This window comes from Diabrotica undecimpunctata, chromosome 1 (assembly GCF_040954645.1).
Source record: "Diabrotica undecimpunctata isolate CICGRU chromosome 1, icDiaUnde3, whole genome shotgun sequence".
Taxonomy (NCBI): Eukaryota; Metazoa; Arthropoda; class Insecta; order Coleoptera; family Chrysomelidae; genus Diabrotica; species Diabrotica undecimpunctata.
Genome location: NC_092803.1, coordinates 115,680,774 through 115,701,054, shown reverse-complemented (window position 1 = coordinate 115,701,054; position 20,281 = coordinate 115,680,774). Strand labels below are relative to the sequence as shown.

General features: G+C 32.3%; 1 protein-coding gene across 4 annotated transcripts in view; it reads left to right on the top strand.

Annotated features, from left to right (window-relative positions):
* Nucleotides 1-3,997: 3,997 nt before the first annotated feature.
* Nucleotides 3,998-20,281, top strand: part of LOC140452845 (probable phosphorylase b kinase regulatory subunit alpha) — a 95,203-nt gene continuing 78,919 nt past the window's right edge. For all 4 annotated transcript variants that reach the window (XR_011952226.1, XM_072547188.1, XM_072547180.1 and 1 more), the window contains exons 1-2: nt 3,998-4,456; nt 17,112-17,464. Coding sequence is in view for 3 of the 4 variants with exons in the window: in XM_072547188.1 (XP_072403289.1) it covers nt 4,081-4,456; nt 17,112-17,464 (729 nt within the window). In the remaining variant the exon portion in view is untranslated. The remainder of the gene's footprint in view (nt 4,457-17,111; nt 17,465-20,281) is intronic.

Here is a 20,281-nt window from a genome sequence, read left to right as displayed (position 1 = left end):
AATCATAGACATATAATACAAATAGACTGAGCGTTGCAATACAGTCCCGTTCCCCTAGTACGACAGAGAAAACTGATGCAAAGCTGTCACTGCTTCTCTTTCTAATAAGCCGGATATTTTGACCACGTGACCTAAATGGCCAATGAAAAGGTCACGTGGTCTATAAACCAGCGCCATTAGAAATATATACAGGAAGTGATTTGCACCAGTTTTCTCTGTCGCACTGGGGGAACGGTAATGTATTGCAGCGATCAATATATTTTGGTCTATGATCAGAATCAAAGAAAAGAAAACAATTTCCTGGAATGGGTCTTCATATTTTTCTTCTTTATTTTATGTAGACATTATTCTGTCTCTTTTTCAATATGCATTGAGTAAGTTGTCGTTCCATCGTTTTCGTGGTCTTTTTGGCTATTTGTTGTCGTTCGGGTTATATGACCGTTGCATTCTACTCTTCTATTTCTTACCCAGAACTTCATGGTCTCCACCTTGCATCTCCGTAGTATATCTGTACTTCTAGCTCTGTCTCATAGTGTTTTAGCATCAATGTTTCTAAGCGTTTTCATCTCTGCTGTTTCTAATATTATTTTTGTCATCTCATTTTTGTCATTTCTTTCCCGATATTTTTATTTCTCCATATTGTTTAAGTCAGGCAACCTGCGACTCTGTTTCCTCTATTTACTTGATCTTTCACATCTGTTTCGAGTTTTCCGTAGCTAGATAGTGTGATGACTAGATAGTTAAACCCCATCACTTGTTCTATTATCTTACCTTCCAACTCCAATTTACATCTCAGTTGTTCTGGTATAACCATGCATTTTGTCTTTTTTGGGGAAATTTTTGGCGATTATATTAAATTGATGCAGCATGCGTTGTAAATCATCTTCACTTTGAGACAGTAGTATTTCCTCGTCTCCATAGCAGATTATTGTAAGTTGTTTTTCTTCCATTTGGTATCCTTTTTTTCGTTTTTTTTATCACTTTGGTTGTTATTATTTTATTGTTATGTTTAACAAATGAATTCCTTTGTAATTTTTTTCCGGGTCCGATTTGTTTACCTTTTTGAAGACAGGTATTAGGATGCTTTATCTCCATTCTTGTGGTATTCTGTTTTGTTCTATTATTTTTGGATTAGTTTTAAGAGTTTTTTGATCAGATTTGTTCCTCCGTACTTTAAGAGTTCATTCGGTATTCTGTCCTCTCCTGGCGATTTTCTATTTTTTAATTTACTTAATGCGTCCTTTACCTTTTCCTCCTCAATATTTATTTCTTCGTTTGTCGTCACTTCTGGTATTGGTAGGTCATTATCTTTACATTGATAGTTCATTATCATTTCCTTTTAAATGTGTTTCGTTTGTATTAATTTGATCATCTCTTTTCTTTTTTTTTTTTTGTTATTCTCCATATTTATTTTTGTGTTCTGTAGAAGCTGTCTTTCATCTATTTTGAGAAGCCCTGCCATTGTCCTCTTTTTATTTGTCTGACTAAAATATTCGTTTCATTTCTCATTCGTTTATAGTGGTTGTATGCCTGTTGTGTTTGTTGTGTTCAGTATTGTAAAAAGGCTTTCTTTTTTCTTTTCTTCTTCTTTGCCTTTACTTTCTCTCTTAACCATGGGGTTTTATTTTTGATATGTTAGTGTTCGTTACTTTCTTCTCTCCAAGTGATTCTGTTGTTATGTTATCGTTTTCTAATATTTCATTCACAGCAATCTTCCCTGATATTTCTTTTTCTATATAAGTATTACGTGAATTCCTTCCACTATGATTTTTGTTTGTGTTGTCACCTGGAATATAATAGAAGTAATAGAGCTCCGGGGATAGATGGTGTAGTCATTGGGGCTACATTAACTGGGAGGTCTACTTTTGATGTCACGAATCCAAACACTTTTTAATATATGTCTGTGTAACAATCCTCCTTCATAAAAAAGAAAATAAATTAGATCTTGAAAAATATAGGCTCATTAGCTTACAACTGAAAGAAGACTTGCCAGCTTTGAGATGAGGTGTTATCGAAGAATGTGGAAAATATCATGGATACAACACGTAACAAACACGCAAACATCAAGAAAGAGGAAAAAAGAAAAAGAAATACTCAACACCATAAAGGAAAGAAAAATGAGCTAGTTTGGTCACATACTAAGCAATGAAAAATATGAGTTGATGCGATTGATTAAACTAGAAAAAGTAGAAGGAAAAAAGGACCGGGAAGACGACGCACGTCCTGGTTGAAAAATGTAAAGCAGTGTAGCGGAAAAACAGCAACGAGAAACAACAGAACTCTTTAGAACTTCTTCAGACAGAGTGAAATGGGCTGTTATGATCGCTAATGGCCAATTCAAAGGATAAGGCACATGAAGAAGAAGAAGCTTACTCAACCACCTATACAAGCTCTTTACTTCAATACTGGTAAACAAATTAGAAGCAAAACTCAATTTCTACCAGTCAGAAGAACAACCCGGTTTTCGATCAGGTCACGGAACAAATGACCATCTGTAGTACCTTAAAACTCTAGTCAAATAGTCTATCGAATATAATAGACCCCTGGTTTATATTTTGTTGAATTCCACAAAGTATTTGACACAGTGGAAACATTCGCTATATTAAAAGCCCTATCAGAAAGAGGAATAGACCACAGGTATGCAAATATTATTCGAAATATATACGAAAATATAACAACTGTAAACCTTTGTTGCATCGCTGAGAGGTTGAAAATTGGCAGAAAGTGCGACAGGGAGCTATTTATAACGGTCATGGAACACTCATTTAAACGATTAGAGTGGGAATTAAAGGGTATTAATATCGATGAACAGAAATTAAATCATCTCCGATATGCCGATGACATTGTTCTCATAACAGAGTACTTAGAAGAAGCCAGAGTTATGCTACAACAACTACATCAAGAAGGCATACATCAGAGAGTCGGTTTAAGGATAAATTCTGAGAAAACAAAAATTATGACAAATCTTGTCCCCAATATGGTAATATAAATCGAGAAATCGCCCATAGAAGTTGTGGAAAGATATATGTATGTGACAACTATTCAGAAAGAGTAATTTTAATTTGGGCTGCATTCGGAAAAATGAGAGACGTGTTTAAAACAAATTTCCCACTTCATTTAAAAAGGAAAGCTTTCAACCGGTGTGTTCTGCCCTTCTTCACATACGGCGCATAAAAAGCCTTAACTCTCATAAAAATATAACCAAAAAAAATGTGAAGGACACAACGTAAAATGGAAAGGTCAATCCTAAAAATAATCATCAGAAATAGAAACAAAGAAGTTAGACGAACCGGTGTGGCAGATATTATCGACAATATTATAAAGCGAAAATGAAGATAGGTGGGACAAGTTGTTGCGAGAGGCGCAGAATACAAATAGATGGAAATATCTAGAGCAGGCCTGTGTTCAACAATGGACAAATCAGGGCTGATTGATGATGATGATTAATTATAAAGACGATATTGAGCTTTTTCACAATGTTGGGACACCATGTATGCTTTGATATTGCTTGCTGGTAAATTTGTCTTAGACTGTGTGTTTGACTAATAGACGAAGCGAATGGAATGGAAATATAGAATAAAGCAGATCAAAACACGGAAGAACAAGAGCAAATTTCCAATGATATGATGAAAATTCACAGTTGTCAAACGATGAAAAGTCTCTGGAACATGTAACACCAAAAAAAAACTATTTCCCACAGAAACGTCCTTTTAAAAAACAATTGTTGAAGAAGATCCAAGACTTACAAAAGCATTCAACTACCTTAAAAAAGAAAACTTCAATTGCTGATCAGTCTAAATATATCCATAAATAGGTCTTGGTACTACATATATTATGCTACATGGCATAAGCAGTGAAGGTGTTAATAAATAAAAATCAATTCAAACAAATGAATATTTATGTGATTACTGTTGGAACTGTTAACACAAAATGTAGAAGTTTTAAAAAAGAAGTGTAGACATATTTTCACATGTCATCGCAAATGTCAAATCTGTCATTTAAATCACCTTGGTTAATTATGTTTTGATCTTTAAAAATAGTTTTAAGTGAAAAGTTTAAGATTGAAATACTTTAAGAAAAATGAGGAGCCGAAGTAATTCAGGCGTCCGCCTGGACTATTACCAACGTCTAGTACATAAGGTTATAATGGAACATCAAAATCCTGTTACAGGATTATTTCCAGCCAGTTTAGAAAATAGTCATGCTTGGATCAGAGACAATGTTTACTGTATATTATCAGTTTGGGGTCTTTCCATGTCGTATAAAAAAATAGCAGATCAAGACGAAGATAGAGCTAAAACTTATGAATTAGAACAGTCCTGTGTAAAGTTAATGAGGGGGTTGTTAATGTGTATGATGCAGCAGAAGGAAAAAGTTGAGCGATTTAAACAGACGCAAAATCCATTAGATTCTTTACATGCTAAATACTCTTCTGTAAACGGTCAAGTTGTTGTAGGTAATGTATTAATAATTAGTATACTTCAGTATTACACTATAACAAATAATATAGGATCATACATCAATATTTATATCATATTTAAATATAATGTACAAGCCATTTATATCTATATTTTGGATTTTGTATCAAGATATTTGAGGTATGTATTAATATTATTATATGTCTGGATATAATAAGTGATGAGGGGTAGTTGGTAATATGCAATTTTTTTGGGTTTAATTGAAAAGTGCGAAAAATACTTTTAAAAATTAAATACTATGTTTACAGGGTATTAAGTCACAATTGATTGTAATTAAATTACAAATAAAAAAAATACAAAATTACATTACAAATACATTAATTTTCATTACAATCATTTGTGGCTTAACCCCATATAAACATAATATGTTTCCGCAGTCATATAAACACAAACAAACAACAACAACTTAGACATGACACAGTTTCAGAACCTTACTTTTAAAAAGTTGAAGTTCCATTGCAATACTACATGTAGAAAGGATCTTATAAATACTTGGGTAATTCTGAAGAATAATTGTGTCAAATGCAAATTAGAAATGGAAAATGAAGTTGAGTGTTCTCTATTAAAGTCATATCAGTACTTGTCCAAGAGATGTAGTACTAGTGTTAGGTTACATTAAGTATATGAAATACTTTTCATTTACTTTGTTTATATAATATACAGCAGTGTTTATACAAGAGAGACGGTTTTTTTAATATATAAAGTATTCTTTAGATCATCCTTTTAATATAAATATTCTTAACTATTAATGATTTCTGATATCTCTTAGAATTTATGATGCCTAAATGCATTTGCCTTAGTAAAATTGCTACCATTAAACAAGCATTCAAAGATAATTATCATAAATTTTTATTGGAAATCCCTTGGATATATTACTTACAGGATAATAAAATAATGAAAAGGAACTTATGCACTTTATCCACTACTTAAATGTGGAGAAAATTTTATTTTTGAAAAGTGATTTGTTTTTGTTTAACACTATTTTAAGCATTAAATTTAAGTTTATTTTCCTGTTGTATGCTTATTAACTGACTCAAGGCGCCTTTGATATGCTTAAGATATCCTTATCTAAGCTCTAGTTATCTTTTGGAAAAAAAGTTAAAGTAATTAGATCAGACGTGTGGCTGGCTACCCAAAAAAAATGTTGAGTAAAAGGAATTCTATTGATTTATTACAATTTGACTAACATTGTACTACAATGGACCTTTGAGTATAAAGTATAGATAACAAAAGAGACAATGAAGGAAAGTACAAAAGAATTTGTAAAATTAATTCTTCCTAAAAAATGTGTATCTTCGTTATTTTCTAATAAAACCAGTATTAACTAGATGAGATTTATTTGAAAATTATTTATCATTTTAACAGATCATAATATAATAATCTTTAACCTCACAATTAAAAACTATTGAAACTTTTGAAGGCCACTATGTATTGGCATAAAATTAGATTCATGGTAAGTACACTAGTTCACCACAGATTATATGCAAGATAAAAGATTATGATCTTTTATAAATAAATAGATGAAATTGATCAAATCAAATAAGTACCAAGTGGAGTTAAACCAATAAACTGTTTTTAAGAAATTAAAAAATTTGTGAATTAAATATATTTACAAATATAATAGGAGTAATAAAAGAAAAAGAAGGGTGCAAGAAAATTAATATTATTTATGGAGCATTGAAACGAATAAAACAATGTGAATACCAGGACCACTAATAGAAAATGATGTGAAGTAATTCTGTAAAATGTGTAATACTTTATTGCCCAGAAATATAAGAAAATTGTAGACATTAAAAAACTTCAAAAATAAATATGTACATTGTGGTGATCTTTAAGTATGTAGATCTTTAACATACTTTTTTATGTTCAAAACACCTCTCAAAACATGAAATGAAACATTTCTATATTATATTTGAATATTATGTCCATCAGAGTCTTGGAACATAAACAATTGAAGAGTTCAGACGAATAACGGTCTGTTACAAGTTGACGTTTTCTAGAAAAGGTAACTTTGAACATATTGCTTATTTCTTGAAAATTTGTGACTCAAAATTTAACATAGACCGTTATTCCACAAATAAAAGTAAAAAATCGTTTTTGAAATAATTTTATTAACACAAATTATTACATTTATATGTATTAATATAACGTGATAGAGAATTAAATTATATTATAATAATTATCATACATATAATTCTATAAGTAGGAATTTTTGAAATAAACGAAAAAACAGAAACCTATTATGAAAAACAAACAGAAATTAGTGTTCAGGTAGCGATCTATAGAAGTCGGCAAATTTACTATCCATATATGGAATCATTTTTATTATTTTTTTTTAATTTTGTGTAATTGGTAGTAGTGCATTGTACGCTGTTTGTAAATCTTTAGGCTTTGTTGTAGCTTCCCAATTTTCTTTGAAAATCTTAAATGACTCCCAGGGTTTTATGACGTTATGACTGGCTCGACCAAAAATAGTGTAGGGATCATTAAGGTCATATTTCATCCAGAGGTACTAGGCCACTTGTAATTTTGAAGAACTTCTATTTTTTTGGCAGGTGTTTTTCAATAGAGGTTAGGTCTTTAAAGTCATTTTGGCTTATTTCTATGACATCAAAAGGTTCATTCACTTTAGTGTCAGCAATAACGTATTTTTCTTTGCTTTCTCGATTGCAAGGCAAAAAACTGTGACCCGAGGAGAGAAACTTTTGGTTAATCTCAGTAAAGTATCCACATTTTGCTAGGTAGCAGTAGATGTTTAATATCCTCCAGTTGTTATTTTGCCCTACGCAACGATCGGACCAAACGATTAACTTGCGCTCTTCTCCATCTATTAACTTCTTATAGTTCATTGTAACATACTTGATTATGCAAGATACCATTTCTGTAGAGCCTCTTTCTATGATGCATTTGTACCACAAGTTCATTACCGCTTTGCTAGTTCCCATATTATGTATAGCAAAGTTGTAGCAGCTAAGTTGCCTTTGGTAGAAAACATCTGAATGGGATAATGACGGACAAAATAGAACCTGCTGCATATCAACACAAAGGACGACAGTAGATGAGTTATTTGCTTTAGATTTAACTATGTCTGGTTTAAGTTCTTGATATCCCAAAGAGGCTTTAGTTTAATTTAAGTCACTTTCCAGCTGTATTTTCTTCCTATCATCCTCTGATTTTGCAGAACTTAGTTGTAAATAGAATTCATCACATATTGTAAATGTATCTGATCTAGGAGCGCCAGGGGGTAAATTAATTTGCTTGAAAACTGTATCATAAAACATTTTACTGCATCAACATTAGGATTTTCAGTTTGTAGAATTGCCTTTGGTCTATTATGATGCTTACCTCTCTGATCTATAGGATTATGAACACTGAGTTTGAGTTTTTCTTGGATAGTTTGAATTCGTCTATGGGTGATTTTGAAAACGTTGAGTAACATAGTTTTGCATTCTTTCTTGTTATCAATGAACTTTGCGAAAGAACATAACTTTAACGAAGTGCCATCTGTTTTTCCAGCTCTTCTTCTTTTTTGTTCCTCTATTCTGATAAATTTTGTTAAAAACGCTGACTGCTCATTGTACAAATGTAAATAGAAGAACTTTAGGAGATACTTTCTCATAGGAAATGTGAAATGAGAACACATTTGCTTACACGATTTACTGCATATGTTTACCTTAAACAAATAACATAAAATTAATAAATCTATATAGAGACGAATGGAAAATAGTATTATTTTTAATAATCATTTCGTTTATAACGAAAAACAACATAACGAAAAACAACAATAAATTTTTATTTTTTATATTATTTTATTAAAATAAAACTTTCGCTTGTGTTTTTTTTCTTATTTCTACTTACATTGGTAGGAGTGGTCTTAGCAGAAACTTTTGTTTTGTTTCTTCCTTGTCGTGTATGCCAGACCCGAATCTCTGCGATTTTTTCTAGAGACATCCTTCCAAGTTTCTATATTTATCTGCCTGGTATTTCTTTGTGATTTATTTAATCTACGAATATCAGTAGGTGAAAACCGAACATTCCTGGTTTTTTCTATCTCGTTTCGTTCATAATGTAATAAAACTACACAGACTACAACCTAAACAATACTACACTGTAAACACACGATAACTATTCGCACGGTACCACAAAACAGAGTGATTTGGTTCCAACTTAAAAATTTATTTTCACTCTCTCCATATTAGTATACTCGCCCCATCTGTTGGTATATTAAAAAACAATAATATTTAGTGGAATCTACATATTTCATAGACCGCTATTCAAACCTAAACTCGATTTTTGATAATTTGTAACATAGACTGTTATTCGTCCGAACGCTTCAATTGTATTTATGCCTAATCAAATTTTTGTAGAAAATTTACCTATTAGATTATACTAGATTAGTGGTGTTACCTGTGAATGTGTGTGGAATGAATGTATTTGTTAATTAATAAATAATAAATAGAAATAATAACTGTGCACACTATAAAATACTACAGTGATCAAGAAGACTTTGTTATGGAACTAAAAGGATCTCAACTACAGCACATGCTGACATGGCTTGTAGTGTTCATTTACATACATCTTTATTATTTAATAAACTAATATTTGTATCAGTCATAATAAACTATACTATTTGTCCTTTTATCATTATGTGTCACCTTCATATTATATTAAAGTTCAAATCTTAGTTCCCATCTTATTTTCAATTGAATAAAAAAAAGTTTTTTGTAAAGCAATAATTTTGAGCATATACAGTTAGATTAAATTACTAGTATCTGCAACAATTAAGATAAGTATTTAGTTAGTCTTAACCAAGACTGTACAAATAGAATCGTCTTGGCAGTGTTTGCATTCCACCTAGTTCGAAATCTGAAGTATCTGAAGCTCATTGATTAGCTTTAGAATTTAGAGAACTTTCTGAAACATGTATCCTGACAATATTATATACTGTGTTGGTGACTATAATCTTTCTAGCATTACCTGAACTAAAAAGATCAATGATTGGGTCACTGTTGGAAGAGGACCATCACATGGTGTTATTGTTGAGTACTTTTCTCTTTATAATTTTTATCAGTTAAACACAATACTGAATATTTGAGTGGCTTCATATCAAAGACAGACATGTGTCATGCAAGAAAAATTTAAATAAATTGGTTTTTTTGTACACAGCTGCTATTATTCTTATTCTTTTTATAAAAATCTCACTTTCTATAATTTTAGTGAAGGCTTCAAAAGTAATCTTGTGGACATTCTGATATCGGAAATATATAAAATTATATCATATTAATATCATATTAATTATATATCATATTAATTATATAATATCATATCATATTAATTATATAATAATGATATCATATTAATTATATAATAATTATATATTATCGGAAATATATAAATTTGAAAATACACATGTCCGCTTTGGAACAAAAATGGGTAAATGTCCATGTTTGATCCAAATGTGATGGTAGGTGTCTGTTTTTGATGCCAAAAAAAATTGTATTTGAAAGAGTGAACCCTCGGTTTGGACCTAACTTAAAATTTAATGCTTATAACATTCATATAGGGAATCAGGTATTTTAAATAAAAATTCCAATTTTAAAATCTTTTATTCAAGTTGCATTAGTACCTACCTACAAAGCAATTTAATTAAAAATATATACATAAAATAAAATATTTGAACTTATAAAATATTTAAACTTTAGTAACATTCAAATTAAAATTAACACAAGAGCACATGATGTTCATACTCACATGAATCGTCACATTCAGCTGGTATTTCAGGTTCTGCTTGCATTATGTTTTTGTACCACTGTAAATTACCATTCTCCCTCCAATTTACTCCAAAATGTTTTTCAAGCAATTTTGCTACATTCTTAACCTTTTCTGCTTTTAGGGTCACACCAATAAGAATTTCTTTTGGGTTGATCTGTCAAATAGTGCAGTTGGTCTTACAAATTTTCCTCTATGCACCAGTGTCAAGGTTGTAAGCCATCTCTCCTTTTACAACGATGTTTCCCAATTTAGTTTTCCGAAGAACTATTCGTCGACAGGTGGAAATTTTGAAATGAAGTTAAGCCACAGTTTTCAGAAAACGTTTCGCTTCTTGTTTCCAGTCCAACGGTACCTAATCCCTTCCAATTAACTTAATCGTACCATATTTCTTAAAAATTTCATGATATTCTTCTTTTGTCACAGTTGTATTGATTTTTTTAAATGTTTTCTCTATCATCATAAATACTCTGTCGGCAGGAAGGAGTGAATGTCCTGTTACAGGAAAGACTATTTCAATTTTTTGTATGCTTGTTGGAGTACAGCTATCCAGAAACTTGCAGCACATAGAAAATATTTATATTCTTATTTTTTACAGCGCAACCATCAGACACCAAATGAATGGAGTCATATCCTGAGAGATCAGCTGATTTAAACTCATTGAATACAATGAAAGCAATCTCGTTGGATGATTTTTTTGCTTCGTCTTCCTGTCTTCCGCCTAGGTATAAATTGAGACAGTACTGGATTCAGCGATTCATTTGACAATCCTTTCACTACTGAAAGGTTATAACAGTAAAACTGTCGTGAGTAGTATGCACTGTGATCAGTTACTTTTGGAAAAACAACAAGGTTCTTCTGACAATCAAAACTCAAAATAGAACATCCTTGTGGTTTTCTCGCAAGTGTTGGAAGAAGGCTTGGGCCTGTTTCTTTTGTAACTCCATTTTCATTTTTAGACACCTTTTTCTTCCTCAGTTTTTTCCACTTGGATAAGGTTTTATAATTCTAGGCAAGTACTACATTCATCCATACTAGGGTAAGATAATAAAATGTTGAAATCTGAGCAAAATATTTTTCTGAAAAAACCCTAAGTAACCTTCTCAGATTCTTCTTTACCATAATTAAACATTTTCCACATTTTAGCGATATTGGGTCTGATGGAAGGTAGACACGAGATGAGTTATGTCGTCAATAATGCGATTCACTATCTTGAAAACTACAGATGAACTGTTTTACTTCTTCTCTTTTCGGAGCAAACTTAACTTCCTTGTGGTTTCCGCCACGGGTTTTCACTGGGACGTGAGATACACCGTTTTTGAATTTTCAGAACATTACTATAATTCTATGCTTAGTTATAGGCTGCAACACCTTGAGAAAAGCATCCCTGCAAACGTTGAGATTGTTGCCAGCGTGGTTTACAACTGAATATTCCAAGATTGTCGTTTTCCCTTGTATAGGCTCAAGCTTCTTTCTTTTGGGGTTAGGTGCCCCAGCCTGACAGTATTTCAAAATGAACGCATCTTGCTTGCTTTTTTCTAGCATTGTTAAAAGCTGGCACTGGTATCCAACTCGGTTATGACAGGTGGGTACAGAGGAAGACCTTTGACTGAGTACCTGCATGAACATACAAAAGGAGGAATTAATTAAACTTTAGTTAATTCAATGAATAGTCTATTCATTCAAGTCAATAGTCAGAATTTTATTAGGAATCTCTCAATTTTATGAAAAACTTTAGCAAGTGATACTAAGCTGGTAATGTTTTCACAACCAACTTTCAAGCTTCATATTTTAAAATTAGACTTTATCATATCACTTAAAAACTATTCATAACTTGGATGAACATATACAGTAACTACTAAAATAACAAACTTCCACCCACCTATTGACAATTTGTTACAGCAGTCAAATGTAGAGTACATGATTGAACTGGATGTTTTTTTTTTCATTTTTCGGGCTCGCTCTTCTTCTTACGCGTCGTCCCTGGATTGACAGATATATTTGACTCCTCGAATCTACTTTGTAAACTAATAATATGCAAAAAAAAAACAGTTTAAACTAGTGATAAACACAAATAAAACGATTAACATCAGACAAGTTGAAAGCAATGGCGGCCATTGTTGATTTTTCAGTCATGTGATCACAATACAGCATTCTGATTGGCTGTTGGGGAGATGTCCGTATTTGAAATAAACCTTCTTAGCAGGAGTCCGTTTTTGAAATAGACCTTCAACCGTGAAGTTGAAAATAACGTATTTGCGTCCGTGTTAGAAGGAAACTATTATCACCATTGAAAAGACCAGAAACAATAATTCTATAAGAAACCACACTAACTAAATTTTAGTTTTTAACGAAAATTGGGCGAACACATGTCCGCCTTTGATCTGAAGCCACTCATTTATAATGAAATGTCAGATGTAGAATACAGTAACTGTTTTGAATATACTTTTGAGGTTGCAGAAGATGTTCTGGTCACTTGTATTTGTTATCATCTTGCACTTATTATTGATATATCTCTGAAGGTTTCTGATTGCATATCTAGGAATGAGGAAAAATATTATTTTCTACAAACAGATTATGAAAGATCAAACAACATAATTTTATCACTAAACTTGGATCAATTATTTTTGACTTTACTTAAATGATGAGAAATGTGTTTTCACATGTTTCCTTGGTTGCCACTAAATGGTTATGGTTTTGGTAGATCTGGGCAGGGCCCATTTGTGGGTCCATCACACTTAAATCTCCTGAGGCAGGTCCTTTGTCTCACCCCCTATCATATGGACAAGTCCATAAGAAGCTGTTCTTTGTCGTTTCTGGGGCCCAGATTGATCACCACTAAAACTGATATTTCTTGTGTAGTTTGATAAAGAACTGAAGCATTTTATCTCTTTAAATAAACCTTCACGTAAAATATAAAAGAACAGGCTGCTTTAGCGTTTATGATGAGCTTTGTGGGTTGCAATATATATGTGAGCAAAAAAATAGAGACTTAGAGAGAATATTTATACATTACTGAATTACAGAAAGAGAAGTAATTTTGATATTCAAATTGTTGTCTATAATCCTTCTTTTTCCTCCGTAGATGAGTGGAGCCATAAATGTGATATCAGCCACAGCCAAATACACTTCTTAAATATTAAAATTTGTGCCATTCTGCCAAGCTTAATGTGTGCTTAATACCAATAATGGTCCAGATACGATATCTTTAAGGAATTCTGCATTCTCTTTATCTAGACCTATGTGGCTTATTTTTAATTAATCTCTGACTGATGATCAGTTTCCATCACAGTTTAAGAGAGCCTTTATCAAGCCCATACACAAATCTGGCAATAAATAATTAATTTCTAACTATTGTTCCATTATAATTGTTTCTGCTATTCCTAACATTTTCAAGGCTCTAATAATCTGAAGAATCAGCTACTTACTGGTCAGCATGGTTTCCTGCTGTGAAAATGTGAAAGTCAAATTGGTCATCCCAAAGTCGCATAGTCAAAATCACATGTCAATTATGCATCAAATTTTTGCTCAAAAATTTTGAGTTCAATCATTGGCAGCGCATAAGAAAATACGTTTCCTTGCTGTTTACTTCACATGCTAACAATAGACTATTATATTTCTGCTTATAATAATAAAAATAATACATTCGATTTAGTTTATGAAAGTTTTCATGAATCATATTGTTACAAATACAATCCTACCTGCAATTGATCGTACATATTCGGCAGTAAATAGAACAAAAGGCAATTATCAAAATTCGAAGTTTATTTCTGAAAAAAATGTAATTCTCTTAGTGTCAAAATAACTGAGTTATTCTATTTAAAAGCGGAATTATTCAATGTCCTGATATTATGTTGAAATATGTTTACATAGCAAAATAAAGATACAACAGATGAATCAACGTCTGAATTAACAGCTAAATAAACAATTTCTACAACTACACAACAAAGCAAATACTTTCATTTTAAAAGCGTGAATAAAAAAACTGAAAATCCTGTCAAAGGAAGAACTGGAATACAAAGTAAACGTTTAACTTGCATGGTATGGAACAGGAATGATAACACAGCCCAACAAAATGAAAACAATTGGTCCTTGAGAAATATCGAATTTTAAATATTTTTGATTCTCTGATATCAAAAATGTCTTCTTTTTTTCATAGTAGTTTTTTTTATCAATGTTATAACTTTAGCTTCGCTCACTTTAAAATAATATATGCACAAAGGCACCTGAAAATCACCAGACGGACTTACAGTAAATATAATAGATCATGCTATTGTAGACTCAAGACACCAATCAAATATAATAAATGTCCGCGCCAGAACAGGAGCAAATGCGGATTCTGATCACTACTCGAAAGTAGGGTAAGGACCAGAATTTTAAACATTCAAAAAAGGAAATAGGTTCTAAACATGAACGATACAATGTAGAAGGACTCAAAGATGTACAAAAATAGAGAATATAAACATCAAACTAGAAAACAGACAACACACTAAAACATAAAAAATGAAGGCTGCAGAAACGTCATGAAGGAAACAGCTGAAGAATTACTAGGTATGGAAGGTAAAAAAGAAGAACAAGAAAGAATGACTGTTTTGACGAAGAATGTCAGATTATAACAGAAATAAAAAACAGAACATATTTACTGAAGCAACAGGGAAAAACTCGTGATCTGGTTTCCCTTTACTCAAGCAGGTATCGAAAAGTTAGAGAGAGTTCAAAGAAGATTTCTGTTGCACTGTTCATTTAAATTGTGTAGAACATATTTTTATTCTGGAATCTTGAATTTCTTAAATCTGGATTCTCTTTTTACTAGAAGAGTTAACTTGATCATTATTTTAAGCTTGATAATGGAATCTTCTGAATTGCTTCAGCTAATTTGTTTTCATATTATATCCCGTTCGCTGTATTAACTTTTCCATGTTCCTCTTCGCAGAACTAATTATGATTCAAATATAGAGTATTTCGCAAAAAAATTTTGAAGCACCTAAATGTTGGAAATATTACTACTTTTTCCATAGTTATATAAAGATGTTTCCTGGGATCCAGCTATTTGGTATCATCTGGGTACTCACCATTTTCCATTGTCTCCATATTTGTATCAACAGATCTGTATTCTTGGCAGTATTCTCATTGTATTTAACACACAGGTTATATAGTGCATAGTGCGGTCCCAGTATAGCTTATAGTTGCTATTAGAATTATAAATGTCTACAGGTCAAAATCATTCATAATTTTTATTTCAGTCTTTCAATTCTTGTTCAATCAAATGTGGCTTAATCCCATATAAAATATTATCTAAGTTATACATACCACAAGAAAACAGTTTCAGAACATTATCAATAAGTGTTGTTTATCTAACAAAAATATTTTATTTGGCTGATTCTCTCTCATTTTGATAAAAAACGGGATATGGCACACAAACTGTTATCTGGATCGTGTCATTGTCCCTAATAGTTTCTCATATATCTTTTGGTTTCTACTTCTTTTTCTTGTCCCTGCATTGATTTCTTTTCTGTATGCTGTATTTTCTCACTGCCTTTGGATCATCATTTGCCTATTTTTACGTTGATAATTGTGATTTCGTTTTACTTTTTCTTTAGTGTTTTTAGATCTGAACAAAATGTCCTGATTTCCATATCGGGTTTGTTAGCTGTTGGAGCATAGCCCTGGATATGCCCCAACACTATAGTTATATTTTTTTCTCTGCATTAAATCGTCGGAGTGCTAATCGATCTCTGTATGGTATGAAGTTTATCACTGCATCTTGAACTTTCGGACTCACGATAAAGCCTACTACATTTGGATGGTCTTGTAAGTTGTTACCTGAGTAGTACCTACATAAATATCTAGTTGATTTGTCGATAGTACACTTCATTTTGACCATCATACTTCGCTGACACACATTATTTATATGTGCAGTTTTTCCATCTCTCTTATGATATTATGGGTTTTTCTTTCCATGAACATACTCCTGACGTTTTATGTTTCAATCTTAATAGTTTTACGAGTTCTCACATTTGCGTGTTGCGTACCTTTCATTGTTGATATTCTTTGCACCCATTGACTATCCTAGGTCTGGCACGGACTAGTGGCGATGCTTTTGGTGCTTTTGGTTTTCGCCGTAATTGGTTTTCTTAAGAAAAATTAATGCGGTAGTTTCTCCTTGGTTTCCGCTTCATAGATGTCCTCCAAGAACATTGTCAACCAGTCGCATGATTTTTACTTTTGTTCGTAGCGGACCTAAGTAGTGTTAAGGTATACCATACCCCTGGCAGAAGTTCTTTAGCCAGGATGTCAGATTGTCATCATTTCTCCTCTATTTACCACTGAATAATTACATGTAGTAATTCCTATTTCATATTTTTTACCACGTAGACAAACTGCACCAATTTTCTTTTTTTTTATGGCATTCCAAACCTCTTTTTGCCATTATCTCTGAAAAACTGCACAGATTTTGTCTATGATTAATTTGATCACTATTTAGTCAAGCACTAATTATGATGTTGGTGAATTCTGGAAACTAATATTGTCATTATCTATTTACTTTTACATCTGTATGGAACTAATATTGGATAATCTTTCTTTTGCGCTTGAATAATATGTTTACCTAATTTTCACAAAAAAAATTATCAAAATTAAATAAGTCGTTTCACAGCCAACCGGCTGATTACGAATTATTTCGATGGCTCCATATAAGATCTATAGAAACAATATTTATTTAAAGTATGAAATAAAATAGAATTTGAGATTAATATTGACGGAAAACAAAATATCACACAAATGCAAGAAATTAATAGTTTGTTTTATACTTGTGGCTTATTCCCAACAAGATATTTGATTACAAGTATTTATTCTGTATTTTAGGTGATAACGAATGGGGTCACTTACAGATTGATGCCATATCCCTTTACTTGCTTCTCTTAGCACAAATGACAGCATCTGGGTTGCAAATAATTTTCAACTTAGACGAAGTAGCGTTCATCCAGAATTTGGTATTTTATATTGAGTGTGCATATTGCACACCAGATTATGGTGTTTGGGAGAGAGGTGATAAGACTAACCATGGATTGCCTGAATTAAATGCCAGTTCTATTGGTATGGCAAAGGCTGCTCTCGAAGCTATGAATGAGCTGGACTTGTTTGGAGCTAGAGGAGGTCCTTACAGTGTGATCCATGTTTTAGCAGATGAAGCTCAAAAATGTCAAGCTGTACTACAGGTATATGTTATTTTAAAAACTTATTATATATTTACTCCAGAAATTTGTAGGTATAGAGATAAAATCAACTTATTTTTTAACTCTCGGTAGCATTATGAAATACAGTTTCACTCTAGCTAGCATCGCTCTGATAAATTAACTTATACAGAGACGTATACTTAAAGGCCTAATAGTAAGACGTATATAGGTCTTAAAGGCAAAGATCTATAGAATATATTTTAGTGCCTTATCTACAAACAAATTTCTGTCTATCCGCTCTAGTTGTTTTATCATCAAATCTAATATTTATCAACAAAAACTTTGGTCTTTTAAGTTACATAGTGAGGCGAAAAACCTCTTCATCTAATCCACTTGTTCTAAAAAGATTCCCTAGATCAGTGGTTCTCAACCTGGGGGGGGGGGGCGCCCCCCTGGGAGGGCTTGGGGTACAAAGAAAAAAAATTAAAATTAAAAAATATATTTTGTTAAAAAACAAAATATTTTGTATTTCGTATTTTTATTTTGTTTAGAAATATTTCTTTATTTAAACGTGATTAAAATCGTTTTACTCACACACACAACCTGAGTTAAACACGACAGTCTTGTGTATGGCAACATCGTAGGAGCTCAAAGCATATTTACCAACACTGTATTGCAAGCACTCCTGGCTCTAGTTCAGTGACTCCGACTCACGCGTCAGTCTCAGTCGACAGCGTCTGTGTGCTGTTTGTAGCAATCAGTGTAATCGTTATTTAATAACAGAGTCATTGTTTGTGAATTATTTAATTGTATTGTGAACAGCTTTGAAAGTGGCTAAGTCACTTCCAAAGAAAAGATTGTATTCAGACGATTATATCAAGTATGGTTTTACCTTTATGGAGAAAAACGGGAGTCATTTACCTCAGTGTGTCAATTGCCATGCTCTTCTTAGTAACGATGCAATGCGTTTGGAACGGCATCTAATTACAAACCATTCTTCTTTGAAAGATAAAGGCCCAGAATTTTTTTTTGCCAAAAAAAGCAGCCTAAAACGTATGAAACTTGACTCTACTGCAAATTTTGTGTTGAAAATGAGAAAGCTGTGGAAGCATCATACAAAATAGCACTTTTGATAGTTAAAGACAAGAAACCACATACTATTGGTGAGTCACTAATTAAACCTCGTTTACTTACTGCTTGTAGTACCGACAGACAGTTGTAAGAAAGTAGAAAAAATTTCTCTCTCAAACGACACAGTAAAACGTAGAATTGATGACATGGCTCTGGATTTGAAAAATCAACTATTGCAAAAATTAAAAGGTTCACCGTTTTTTTCTTTGCAGTGTGACGAAACAACTGATATTTCAAAGTATGCACAGTTATTGTTTTACTGTCGATTTATTGACAGAAAACGGTTCCTGGAGGAAATATTGTTTTCAACATCTCTTGAAACAACAACTAAAGCCATTGACATCTTTTCTGCTCTTGAAGATTTTTTAGTAATCAATGAACTTCCATGGGAGAAAGTAATTGGCATATGTGCTGATGGGGCCCAAGCCATGACAGGATGTCGATCTAGATTTATGGAATTGGCAAAAAAGAAGAACCCTAGGATAATTGATTCTCACTGCATTATTCACAGAAAAGCTTAAGCTAGTCAGACTTTACCTAAACCTCTCAACGTCACATTAAACTTGGCAATTAAAATAGTTAACCAGAGTTTATCGAAAATGAGTTGAATTTGGAATGTTAATAAATTGGAGTATGTAGATACATTTAATGTAATGAGAATAATTTTATGAATATCTCCTCTATAGCCTAAAATCTTATTTGTTAATTTAAAGAGTAAAAATGTAGATATAGTACGTTAAGTTTTGGATTAGATATTGCACACTACATACAGCGCTAAAATCGGCAACGTTGTCCCTCCGATCTACTTAATTGTAATTCTCCGATCCCGTCCGACACCTAGACAGAAGACGAGAAAACCATTTAGTAACACATAACAATGCATGGGATATACACCTTCTCCCGTCGATTTTTGTTTTCGTTACGTATACCCGGTTCATTTCTTATAACATAAACTCGATAAAAATACACTGACCTAATAAGGCGGTGCATTTGTATCGGTTTTTAATATTAACAATTTTTTGTGATTGAATTAAAAATAAAAGCGCATTTCTTTAAAAAGATGTACTCCTATTGAAAATGAAGAATAATTCCTAATAAAATAAGGAATAATTCTTTATGTCCTACAAAATTGATTTAAATATTTGACCTTCTACGGCTGAACAGTATCCCAATCTGTCATAAAAACTTCTGCGGACAGATGAAAGAGTTTCTGTTGTAACAGAATTGGACACTTCTCTTATTCGGTTTTTTAATTCATCCAAATTTTGGGTTCTAGCCTCAAACTGATCGTAGATGATGCTTTTTAAATGTCCCCAAAAAAATATTTGTCAATATTAAGTGGCGCAGGCCACTTAATATTGCCTGTTCCACTGATAACTCGATTCGGGAAAGTATTGTTTAAGTACTCCCTAATTATTCGAACGTTGTGAACTGAACAGCCGTCTAGATGAAACCAAACATTTCCCAGATTTATATCAGGAAGATAGAGAATAGCGTGAAGAACATGATTCTGTAACAAATCGAGGTATACTCTACTATTCAAGTTGCCCTCAATAAAAAATGACCTATTATGTGGTCTTCTAAAATGCCAGTCCAGACGTTAACTTTTTGATGACGTTGAGTTCGGTCGGTAAACAACACTTCTGTGCTGGTTTTACTTTAACAATGAGTTGACTGTACGCAAGGAATTGGTCTCCCCCCAAAAAACACAGAAAATAAATCTACACA